General features: G+C 44.4%; 1 protein-coding gene across 1 annotated transcript in view; it reads right to left on the reverse strand.

Moving 5' to 3' along the window:
• CDK5RAP1 (CDK5 regulatory subunit associated protein 1) overlaps positions 1-4,767 on the reverse strand; it is a 36,187-nt gene extending 31,420 nt beyond the window's left edge. The window contains 5 exon segments of the mRNA XM_028169329.2: positions 65-165; positions 1,225-1,259; positions 1,740-1,843; positions 4,470-4,572; positions 4,575-4,767. Coding sequence (XP_028025130.2) covers positions 65-165; positions 1,225-1,259; positions 1,740-1,843; positions 4,470-4,572; positions 4,575-4,631 — 400 coding nt within the window. The 5' untranslated portion in view covers positions 4,632-4,767.
• Positions 4,768-12,846: the final 8,079 nt, after the last annotated feature.

A 12,846-nucleotide genomic window follows, 5' to 3' on the forward strand; every position in this document is an offset into this window, starting at 1 on the left:
GCATATAAAGCTACATGGAGCCCAAGTCTCACAAAACTCACAAAATCTGCAAATTACCAGATACCTAGAATCCCAATCCTCAGAGGCACTCGGGAGCGGAGCCGTTTTGACTTCAAGGATTTGAGCTGATGTAAACGATTCCAGATGGTCTGTTCAGCCTTCTCCCTGCAGAGGTCAAAAAAGGTAGACCTGAACCTGAAAATAAACTACAAAGCAATCTAAAAGAGCAAGACAATGGGAAGAATGGGAATTCCCTGGCAGTACAGTGGTTAGCACTCCACGCTTTCACTGCAAAGACACAGGTTCAATCCCTGGTTGGGGTACTAAGATCCTGAAAGCCATGCGGTGTGGCCAAAACTATTCCTAGAATGACACCCTCCTTGCACATCTCCAAATCCTGACAAGCCTTTAAGCCAAAATCAAAAACAATCTACTCCACAAAGTCCTCCCCAACTCTCCTCTGTTGGAGAGTTTGTTCTCCTGTCACCTTAACTATTCTATTCCCTGTACTCAGCAATTTCTCCTTTTTACTGTTTCATTTTTTTACCTACTGCTCTCTGCCAGATGTTAGAGCTATTTGTGTATCTGTCTTAGTTCCCATATCAGACCAGACTCCTTAAAGTCAGGCTCTATGGAGGAAGGGTTCATTTCTGAATCTCCCAAAGAACCTAGTCCAATGTCTTGCAGCAAAGACCCTCAGAACAAAAATGTTGGATTAATTAATTGATAGTATAGCCAGCTGAGGAAACATAACACCAACATGCTTTGTACACAGAAACAAAGTAATAAACAGGGTATGTTCACTTCTGATGGATGCCACCCATCTCTGTTCAGAAGAACTCTGTCCCTGACCACTGACGGTACCTAGCCCTTATGATGTGAGGTACATCATAAACATGTGCCACTGGCTGCAAGAAAAACCCAAGGAAAAGTTGGGCAACTCGGCACACTCTCAGTTTCCTCATCAATAAAATGAGTTTGATAACAGCACCTACCTCATAGGGTTGTTGTGAGAATTAGTTAGTGCACGTATAGTACTCAGTACAAGACCTGACACACAGTACACGCTTAGCAAATGCTGACCATTCTATCATTACTATCTCCACTGGTGTAAAACTGCAAATCCACTGGCTCATCTCCATAGGTAGGGCCAGCCTGGCACCGTTGGCTCTGGCATTATTATATAAGATATATTCACTCTCTAGGTAAAGAACAAATTCCCACCTGATAGAACATGTGACAAGGAGGACCACATCAGCCTGGGTGGAGAGCAAGGAAAAAAAGGAAAATTATGATCTTTGAAATTAACCTTTTAGAATCACTGCCCACAGCCCTTTTTTTTTTTTTTAATTTTTTTAAAATTTACCATTTTAACAATTTTTAAGTGTACAGTTCAGTAGCATTATGTACATTCACACTGCTGTGCAGCTATCACCACCATCAACCTCCACAACTATTTCATCTTCCCCAACTAAAACCTGTACCCATTAAACACTAACTCCCCATTCCCCTCCTCCTCACAGCCCATTTTTAGCCTAGTTCCTTGCCTGAAGGTAAGCACCACCTTAAAAGTTTCAAAAATAACTGCAACAAAAGTACACCTCGGTCCCATACTACACACTTTCCTCAAGGGAACTCACTCTCACTAGGCCATAGCCTGTTCCTGAAACTCCACCCAAGAACTGGCACACATGCGGAATCTCGCCCAGGAAACAAGGGGAAGCAGGAAATGTGTATACCTCCTGAAGGTTACTGGTCCGGAGGTAGCCACTCTTCTGTAAGATGGACCAGGCTATCTCTGTGTCATTCACATTCATCTGGCAGCCATAGGTCTCAAGGTAGACTGCAATGAGAGGGCAATTCCATTGCAGGCAGATGAAAAGAGACCACATGTCTCAAAAGGTCTCCTCCCCAAATGCCCCAGAAACACCTAAGGCAACTGGTTAGCCGCTAAGTCCCCTGTTGCCTCAATTCTAAGGCATCATTAATTGCCAGATGTACCCCCAAATTAATGACAGCCTTTCAGAACAAAAGAAATACTACATTATATACACACACCAATTACAAGCCGTATCATTTAAAAATGGAGAAAACATGCACCTGAGAATCAGGAAATACGGTTATAAAAACAATTAGAAAAGGGAGGACTAGTTGACAATAATTATCAACCTGGGGGGAAATAAATTTAAATCCATGTTAGGGCTTCCCTGGTGGCGCAGTGGTTAAGAATCCGCCTGCCAATGCAGGGGACACGGGTTCAAGCCCTGGTCTGGGAAGATCCCACATGCCGCGGAGCAACTAAGCCCGTGCGCCACAACTACTGAGCCTGCGCTCTAGAGCCCGCAAGCCACAACTACTGAAGCCCGCGTGCCTAGAGCCCATGCTCCGCAACAAGAGGAGCCACTGCAATAAGAAGCCCATGCATAGCAACGAAGACCCAACGCAGCCAAAAATAATAAATAAATAAAACAAATAAATTTATTAAAAAAAAAATCCATATGTTACACTCCTCCTTCTCAAAATGAGGTTCTCCAGACTCTGGAGGGAGCAGCAGTGGCCAGAGGGTACATAAAGCTACAAAATAAAAATGAGGCAACTTCCTACAGTAACTTCAAACATCTTAAATGAAAACAAGCATAAAACACATTTGCACAAAGCTATAAGAACCTCAATTTCACACCATAGCAAGACCCTTCAAACTAAATTCCTATTTCAACCCCTGTGCCCACCAACACACTTTAATCCACAAACCCAAATAAATTCTAAATGGAGTTAAAAGTTGAAGGACAATCACATGAAAACCAATAGAAAAGAGCAGTAATTTTTTTTAAAAAAGAAAGAAACAATCAGGATTTTTTTTTAAACCTTCCTTGGCTCACTTCCCTTGTCTAAAAAAAGAAAACACCAAACTTATGTCAGGGAGAGACTGAAGGGAACAACAAATTTTAAAGGACTACAAAATACCGAGCAGGAGTCACAAGGTATACAGACTCCTTGATTTACCAATTCAACTCCTAGAAATTTATTCCAGAAAAAATTTTTTAAAGAAGCAAAGCTATCTATATATGCATGTATCTGTATACATATATATGAGGCACTTATTATAGTGTTATTTATAATATAAAAATTTTTGAAACAACCTGATGTCCCAACAATTGGAAAACATCATGGTACAGCATGTGATATTTTGCACCAATGTTTTTAAATTTAATTATGAAGACTAGTATTTGGAAGAATATTAAATGAAAATAGCACATTACAAATAATTTGCACCATATGACTGCAACCAAATCATTAAGAATTATAAAGGGAAATTTTTTTTTGAAACAGTGCAAAAGGGGAGAGGTCTGGTTGTCTCTTAATGTCTCTTCAAACTTTTTTTTTTTTTTTTTGGATGTGTTGGGTCTTCATTGCTGTGTGTGGGCTTCCTCTAGTTGCAGTGAGCAGGGGCTACTCTTCGTTGCGGTGCGCGGGCTTCTCATTGTCGTGGCTTCTCTTGTTGCGGAGCACGGGCTCTAGGCGCGCAGGCTTCAGTAGCTGTGGCACGCAGACTCAGTAGTTGTGGCTCGCGGGCTCTAGAGCGCAGGCTCAGTAGTAGTGGCGCATGGGCTTAGTTGCTCCGCGGCATGTGGGATCTTCCCAGGCCAGGGCTCGAACCCGTGTCCCTTGCATTGGCAGGCGGATGCTTAACCACTGTGCCACCAGGGAAGCCCTCAAACACTTTTTTTAAGGCATTTTAACTGAGTGCATTATGTTTCTCAGAAAATCTCTGCCTAAGCATAATGATTTTCTACAGCACCAATTATGAAACCTACCTTATAACTTAGGATGATCTAAAAATCAGAACAGAGATCATAAGGGTTTCCAAAGGTAACCAAAGAGAGGACTCCCCAGGACTTCTATCCCCAAGTTGATTGTACCAAAACTATAAGTTTCTTTATATTATTGTTACTTGGTAGAGTCTGACGATTCCATAACTTAGCAGCCTTCCCACTCTGTTAACCCTCCAAAGCCAGGTCTGTAATAAAAGACCTGTTAAGAATCAGACTATGGGACTTCCCTGGTGGCGCAGTGGTTAAGAATCCCCCTGCCAACGCAGGGGACATGGGTTCGAGCTCTGGTCCGAGAAGATCCCACATGCCACGGAGCAACTAAGCCCATGCACCACAACTACTGAAGCCTGCGTGCCCTGGAGCCCTCATGCTGCAACTACTGAGCCCATGCGCCACAACTACTGAAGCCCGCATGCTGCAACTACTGAAGTCCGCATGCCTAGAGCCCATGCTCTGCAACAAAGAGAAGCCGCTGCAATCAGAAGCCCACACCCCGCAATCAAGAGTAGCCCAGAAAGCGCGCGCGCAGAAATGAAGACCCAACGTAGCCAAAAAAATAAAGAAAGAAAGAATCAGACTATGGATGCTGGAAAGGAGTAAAGCAGGAAGTCCAAAGAGAAGTAAAGTAAAACCAACCTTTTCTCTGCCTTCCTAAAAGTTCATCCACTGTGAGATACGGGGGTGCGTCCTCCACATCTGGAGTAGACGGTTTCTCTTGAGGAACGGAAGCACTTCTTAAAAAATGCTGAAAAGTCGGTCCAGTGGCCAGCCTGGAGCTGAAATCCTTCCAAACTCCATCCTCCTGCCGCGTCTCTGGACTGGGACATGCAGAGTTGCGGACACCACTGTGTGCCCTGCAGGTCCTCAGCAGCAGCCAGGACACAGAGGCCAAGGGCCCCCACCTCAGACATCTCTGCGCTTGGAGGACACACTGTAAAGGATGCATGGCACTAAAACAGCCCAAAGACTGCAAGAGAATGACAGACATCACCAACATTTATTGAACACTATATACAGGGCACTGCTCTAAGCACTTCCAAGTGTATTAATACATTTAATCCTCACAAAAACCCAAGAAGGTACTCTTAATAATATTGTCCCCTTAATAATATTTTACAGGTTAAAACTGAGGCAACTTGCCAAATATCACACAAAGAAGTGCCAGAGATGAGACGCAAATCCAGGCAGTCTGTTTTCAAAACAAAGGGGTTGTAGAGATGAAATGAGAAGCCCTGATGAAATAACAAAGTAGCACCTTGTGCCAGAACAGTTCCAAGGGCTTTAAGTGTATCAGCTCTTTAAATCTTCACAGCATCCTGAATAACATAGGCAACAGACACTATTATTATCCCCATTCAGAGAGGAGGAAATAAACAGAGAGGCTGAGGGACTTACCTAAGCTCCCACAGCCAGTAAGCAGCAGAGTCGGGATTCAAATAAAGGTCTCTATTAAAACAAAGCCTGTGCCCCTAGCCACCTTGCTACACCGCCTCCCCACACTGTGAAAACCATTTACTGAGGGCATCTTCTTTTGGGTTCCTTCAAAAGGAAAGTATCTAACATGGGGGCACCATATGCCTGATCGGTGACTACTTTCGACCTCCAAGAGTCTCAGATTACTGCCCTTCAAACTTCCCACCCAGACTCTCTCACATATGGCTCGGGGGGAGGGATGGAAAATGGCACAACCTTTACAGAGAGCAATTTGTCACCTTCCATCAAAATTACAAACACACAAACCCTAGATAACTAATAAGAACCTACTGTGTAGCACAGGGAACTCTACTCAGTACTCTGTAATGACCTATATGGGAAAAGAATCTAAAAAAGAGTGAATATATGTATATGTATAACTGATTCACTTTGCTATACAGCAGAAACTAACACAATACTGTAAATCAACTATACTCCAATAAAAATTAATTTAAAAAACACACACAAAAACCCTTTGACCAAGCATTTCCATTCCTAGGTATTTATCCTACAGATAGACTCATGTGCAAAATAACCTATGCATAAGGATAGTTGATGCAGCAGTGTTTCTAATAGCAAAGAAACGGAAAAGATCTAAATGTCATCAATAGGGGACTAGTTAAATAAGTCACAGTACATCCATACAATGGAATAAGATGCAACCGTTAGAAAGTGAGGTTGAATCTATACATAACAAAAAAGCAAAGAAGCAAAATGTTATACTAGATATAGCGGGCCATCCACAAATCTGTGTAGGAAAGAAGACATGAATATTCAGGTACATATTTGTAAATGCACACAATATCTCTAGAATGCACAAGAAACAGAGGGTGCCTCCCAGGAAGGAACCTAGGTGACTCAAAGTACAAAAGGTGGAGACTTAACTTTCCACCACATATTCTTAATGGACCCCACATCTCCAGCCTGACTACCTCATTCCAGCCATACCAGACATCTTTGTACTGATCTTCACTAGCTTCTAGGCTTTTATACATGCTGTTTTCTCTGGCTGATGTATCTTCGCTCAACTGACTTGGCCAACTCCTACACTACTTTTAGGTCTCTGCTTCCTCCTGGAAGCCTTTCCTGGCCACCACCACCAAAGTCTAGGGGTCCTCCCCTAGGTTCCCAAAGCCTCCTTCTAACTATCACAAGACTCATCACACTTTGCTGTTAATTACTGCTTATCCCTTGTAAGCCGGAGGTCTCTGAAAGCAGGGAACAAATCTCATTCATTTCTACATTCTTAGTATCTCCCATTCTAGTAACATGGCAGGTGCTATACATGTAAAATGATTAGATGTGGCCTGTTACTTCTCCAACGCGATCACCTGTTGTACATGCGACCAGCACTTTAGGCAGGATCAATACCAACCTACTTTCAAGTGACAGAGAACAGCAGACTTTTAGTGTGAACTTTAAAGTCACCCGAGGTCATCATGTGACCTCGGGAAAGTCAAATTCCTTCCTCTGAGCCACCAATTCCACATCTGTAAAGTAAGGATAAAAATAATACCCACCTCTCAGAGGTGTTGTGAGAATTAAAGATGTTAAAACTTGGCATACAGTAAGTCTTCAGTAACTGCACAATTGCAGCCCACACCTCCTTTGATGGTGGGTATAGAGCATTGTGGTTAAGACGCGAGAGACGGAGTCTGACCCAACTGCTGCCTCACCAGATAACTTTGGGCACGTGGAAGCGTCTTAAGTTCTGGGAGCTTCCATTTCCTGTGTAAAATGGGAATAACAGTACCTATTACAGCACCTATCTCCATGTCTGTTGTGAGGATCAAATGTGACAATACGAACAAAATGCTTGCAGAGCACAATGTAGGGGGCCTCGGCGGGGGCCTACATTAATTGGTAGTCGACAATAACGATTGAGACAATAGCCTCATCTCAACATAAACAATAAAACATCCCACTTTATTGGGTGATTACAATGTGTCAGGCGTGGTGCTAAGTGCTTTCCATGGATTACCGTATTTAATCCTCACAGCAACTGTGAGGCAGGTTCTACTATCATCCTCACTTCACAGGTGACAAAGCTAAGGCTCGGGGGAAAGAGGGCTGACTTGTCCAAGGTCACAAACGAGTAGGAAGCGGGGCTGGAGTGCACACCCCGACAGTCTGACTCCAGGGTCCGCGCTGTAACCACCGCGCCATCCCCCCCTTGGACACCGCGCATTCCCGGGGCACCGCCGCCCCTCCAGTCCCAGACGTGGGGCGTGGCCGAGAGCGCAGGCGACCTCCGCCGGCGCTCAGTTCACCTACCGCTGCCCGAAAGCCTGGCGTCCAGCCGCTGAAGCTCCTCTCTGTGTGCAAGCTCCCGGCTCAGCTGTCTGCGGCTGCGCACGCACACGCGCAACTTCCGTTCCGCCGCAATTTCCGTCCGGGGCGCTCCGTCCGGCGGAAGTGCGTCTTCTCTACTGTCCGGGTGGGTCCAAGCTCCTGTTTGAAAACCCTCCACTGGTGCGCTGAACCAAGCGGTAACCCCTAGCCGGCAGGTGGCAACTGAGCGCTTGAAATGTGGCGAGTGCGAGTTAAATGTGTTCTAAATGTAAAATACACACCGGATGTCGAAGAAAGAATGCCAGCTATCTCCTCGATAATTTTTATATTGACTACGTGCTGAGATAATATTTGGGATTTATTGGTTTAAATGAGTATAGTATTTAAGTTAGTTTCATCTGTTTCTTTTTACTTTTTTCAGTGTGGCTACTGGGAAAATTTTAATTATTTACGTGGCTCGCTTTCTATTTCTATTGGACAGCGCTGCGTTATAGGTTAAAGACTTCCCAATTCACGTTTCCAGCATAGAACCCCCCTCCCAACCCCTGGAGTCACAGACACATAGTTCCACTGTCTATGGGGCACCTCCCCTTGGGTACCTATCGACCGTCTCTAACTCAATACAGAACTCTTCATTTCTTCATACACATCCTAACCCAAAACCTGTGTCTGCCCAGTCTTGCCCATCTCAGTAAATGACCCAAGCATCCTCCCAGTTGCACTAGGATAAACTGAGTCATTTTTTGTTTCCTCTCCCTCAATCTCCACACTCAATCTATCAGCAAAGTTTTGTCAGCTCTAACTCCAAAATGTCTCAAATCTATCCACTTCCCATTCTCCCGTTCTTCTGCTGCAACTCTAGCCCAGGCCACCATCATCTCATCAGAAAGGACAGCAATAGCCTGCTAACTGGCCTCCTTGCTTTTGCCCTTAACCTAGTTTCCTACCAACTATTTCCCACACAGAGCCTAAGAGAGTTTGTTTTCTTAACTCAGATCATGGGAGTTCCCTGGCGGTCCAGTGGTTAGGACTCCACGCTTTCACTGAGGTGGGCCCGGATTCAATCTCCATCCTTGGTTGGGGAACTAAGATCCTGAAAGCTGTGCAGTGCAGCAGGAAGAAAACAAAACAAAACAACAAAAAAAAAAAAAAAAAAAAGACTTAACTCAGATCACATCATTCCTCTGCTGAAAACTCCCAGTGGCTTGCCATTGCCTTTACAATAAAATCCAGATTTCCTACTGTGTCCTAGGACCTGCATGATCTGGCTACTGCTTACTTTTTACTTCTCCAACCTTCTTATTTATTTCTTACTATTTACTTCTCCTAGCATGTTCTCTCTAATTAACTATATTTCAACTACACAATTTTATTTTGCTCCTTCAATACCCCAAGCACATGTTTATCTCAGAGCCTTTGTACTTCGAACATTCTCTCTCTGGAATGTTCCCCAAAATTGTTTCAAGGCTGGTGCCTTCTCATCCTTCATGTCTCAGCTTAAATATCAGCTCTCCAGAGAGGCCCTCTCTGACCACCCCATGTAAAAGGCTCCCATCACTATCACATCATTTTCTTCTCAGTATTTGTCACTATGCAAAATGATAGCATTTTTTGTTTACTTGCCATTGCCTATTTCCTAGACATTCAGCTCCCTGAGAGCAGCGACACATTCTGTCATGATCACTGCAATGTCCCCAGGATGTAGCACAGAGTCTGATTCATAGGAGGGCTTAATAAATACTTGTTGAATGAACAAATGACTGCTTTATGTATTAATTTGGGTTCCCCAGAAGCAGACCTTGAACAAAGGACTTGAGTGCAGGCAGGTGATCACAGGAGACACTGATAAGGTAACTCAGGGAATGAGACAGGGGAGACAGCCAATAAGGAGTGTGTTATCAAGCCAGTTACCAAGGTGGGCATCTGGGTCTTCATTCTGTTGGGGAGCTCTAGGAAACAGTGTAAGACACAGACCTCAGAATTATTTCACCCAAAGGGAGAGGAAGCTGGGGTAGTTATATACTACCAGCCATGGTGGAAGTATACTCCTACTTGTGTTAATTCCTCACTGCTTCTACTCTGCCTATGCAGAGAAGGCTGTGGTTTGGGAGAAAGCCCTCTATAAATAAGATGCAGTCACTGACTCCAGCACTCTGAATTACCAAGGCTCTGGGCGGCCTGACAACCCTTGCTACAACTGGCCTCTTTGACACCTCATTAGAACTCTGTGAGGTTTATTATTGGCCCGAGTTACAGGCGAGAAAACTGAAAACACAAAAAGGTAGTCAAGTGCTGAAGCTCACATAACTAGGGTATGGCAGAACTGGGATCCACCCACAGGTCAGTCTGATAACAAAGTCCTATTCTTAACACTGACTGACTAATTCAAAGTCAGACTGGCTGGGTTCACATTAAGGCTCCAATACTTTCCACGATAGCCATGGCCAAGTCAGTCCTTCCTGCTGACTTCCACTTTCTTTGCATATAAAGTGGCTGCTATGTAGAAAATATACTGCATTGAGGGTAGGAGGGTGGGAAGACAAATCAGTAGAGTATTGAGGAGGCTGTGGCAGTTGTCCAGAGATTGTGGAGTCCTGGGCCAGTGCGATGTCTTGGGGCAGTGAAGAAAAAACAAACCCAGATTTCAGGAGTTTGAGACATACCACAATAAATTCCACAGCGTCTCTTTACATGACTGCTGGGTGCCAATTGAGTCAAATATACAAAGGCAAACACAGCCCAAGAATTATATTATGGCTCTTGTTTTTTACTGTGGTTCTCCAGGTAATGTAGAATGTGCTCTGATCTTTTCAGGCAATAATCAGCACCGTGAAAATACAAAATTTCAGAATTCCTGGAAAACTTTTAGACTCTAGAGACAAGTTCCTGGAAACTCTGAGATCTAAAGACTCCAGTTGGAGAAATATTCAGGTTTACAGTCAAAGATTTTACTACAAGGGGAAGATGTTCTGTCCTAACTTGGCCATGGGGGGTGCCACCTGTGCCACACAGAGCCCCACCATGGTGGCCGAACCTCCATCCCAATAGGAGTTATGTTGAGGAGGGAAGCCTCCCACCCACGCTGCCAAGGTCAGACAATACCCATTCACCCTCCACAGTGACCCCAAGCATGGACCCTGTCCTTCCTGACACATCAATTCTCTATTTCAGGTCCTACTTATCGTTTCAACATGGCCCTTCCCTCTTCAGCCTCGGTATTGTCCTCACAGAATCACAGGAGAGAGGGATTCTAGGGCTGGAAGGAAGCCACTTTTAGAGCTTCCAATGTGGGAGTCAGGGAGGAGCCGGGATTTCAACCCAGGTCTCTTGGCCTCTTAGAACTGTGCTCTTTCAAATCTGGATCTTCCCCTAGTGGCCCCAGAAGGAGGTGTCACCTTCCCCTTTTGTGGCCAGAGCAGGAGGCAGCAAGTCAGAAGATGTCAGAGCTACCCCTTGCCAGTTCTGATTGCCCATGGAATGGGCATGAGGGATGTTCTCTGGTGCATGTTATGCTGCCCCCACCTACACACACACACACACACACACACACACACACACACACACACACACACACCAGCCATTCCCAACATCCCTACTATCCTGTCCCACACACATCAGCCCATGTGAGGGCCAGGGACCATTTCCAACCTCCCAACCCATCACCCACCACATTCCAACAAGGGTCCTTTCAGCTGCCATATTGTGGAGTCTCAGACAGTGTTGTGTCTTGGGCAATGAAGGTGATAAAAACAACACCCCCCACCCCGCCCAGATCTCCAGGAGCTTGGAAGGCTCATGTTCCATCCCACCTTGGGAATCTGTCATCTGGGATGCCATTCCCCCTCCTACCTAACTCCTACTGGTTGGTGATAGTTCTAACAGTTACTGCGCAATTTCTTCTTCCCCTCGTCCTTTCCCACTGATCAGCCTCAGCCAAATGACTTGTTTTGGCCAACGGAATGAGAGTGGACAAAATGCAGAGGATGTAAATGTGCTTGTGCACTTTGCTTGTCTTTGAACTCTAGGGACTTGCCATGAGAACATGCCCTGGGAGCTGATGCCCCTTCATCCTGGGCTCCAGAAGGAAAATCATAGAGTAGGCCTGAGCCCAACCCACAGCCTGGACCAAAGCCAACCAGCCAAGCCCAGCTTCTAACAGTCAAACTGCAGTCAACATGCAGCCCCAGAAGTATGAAAATAAATGTTTGTTGCTGTGGCCACAGAGTCTGGAGTTGTTTTGGTCCACAGCATTATTGCAGCAGTAGCTGATTTTTAGCCTGCTCCTTCAGAAGGACATCAGCTTCAGGTCTCCTCCTGAGAGAAACCTGCCCTCACCCCCAGAGCAGGTCAGGTCCCCGCTGGCCTCTCTGGTATTTCCATGAGTCTACCCAATCACACATTTGATTGTGAGAGCTTCTGCTGAATTTCTTTCCCCTGTGCAAGGGGGCCTGTCAGTCTTGCTCCCAGCAAATCAGCTCCTGGACCCAAGGATTAGCACAAAGTAGGTGTTCACTATGTATTTCTCAAATGAACAGTGGATTGACGAATGGGTGGGCAGATTGAGGTGGGCAAAGCTGGAATATCTCTGCTTACCTGCATTTCCCCAGGTTTCTAGAACGAGCTCTGGCTCTGGCTTGTTACGTGAATCCATGTGGGCCTCGGTTTCGTGTGGAACCTTGATTAGAACTGCTTAGTCTAATGCAGTAGCTACTAACCACATGTGGCTACTGAACATGTGATATGCAAGCAGTGCGAATGAGGAACTGAATTTAATTCCATTTTAATGAATTTTAATTTAAAAACTGACACTCAATTCAGTTATTGGAAAACTTTAGTACATTTGGAAATACTTGATTATGTGAATCTAATTTTTTCAACTGGAAACTTTATGAAATCTAAATACCAGTCAAAGGTTTCCAATGAAAATTTGGTATCTGAATAGAGATGTGCTGTAGGTATAAAATACACACCAGATTTCAAAGACAGTATGAGAAAAAGAATGTAAAACATTTCATTAATGAATTTTTATATTATGTGTTGAAGTGATAACATTTTGGATCTACTGGGTTAAATAAAATATATTATTAATATTATTTTCATCTATTTTTTCTTACTTTTAAAAATATGACTACTAGAAAATTGGTAATTACAAATGTGGCTTGCATTATATTTCTAGTGGATGGTGCAGGGCCAGAAAATCTCTAAGGGGAACAAGGGCTCTGAAGTCAGAAAAACCTAGTTTGAATCC

This window comes from Balaenoptera acutorostrata, chromosome 15 (assembly GCF_949987535.1).
Source record: "Balaenoptera acutorostrata chromosome 15, mBalAcu1.1, whole genome shotgun sequence".
NCBI classification, from domain to species: Eukaryota; Metazoa; Chordata; class Mammalia; order Artiodactyla; family Balaenopteridae; genus Balaenoptera; species Balaenoptera acutorostrata.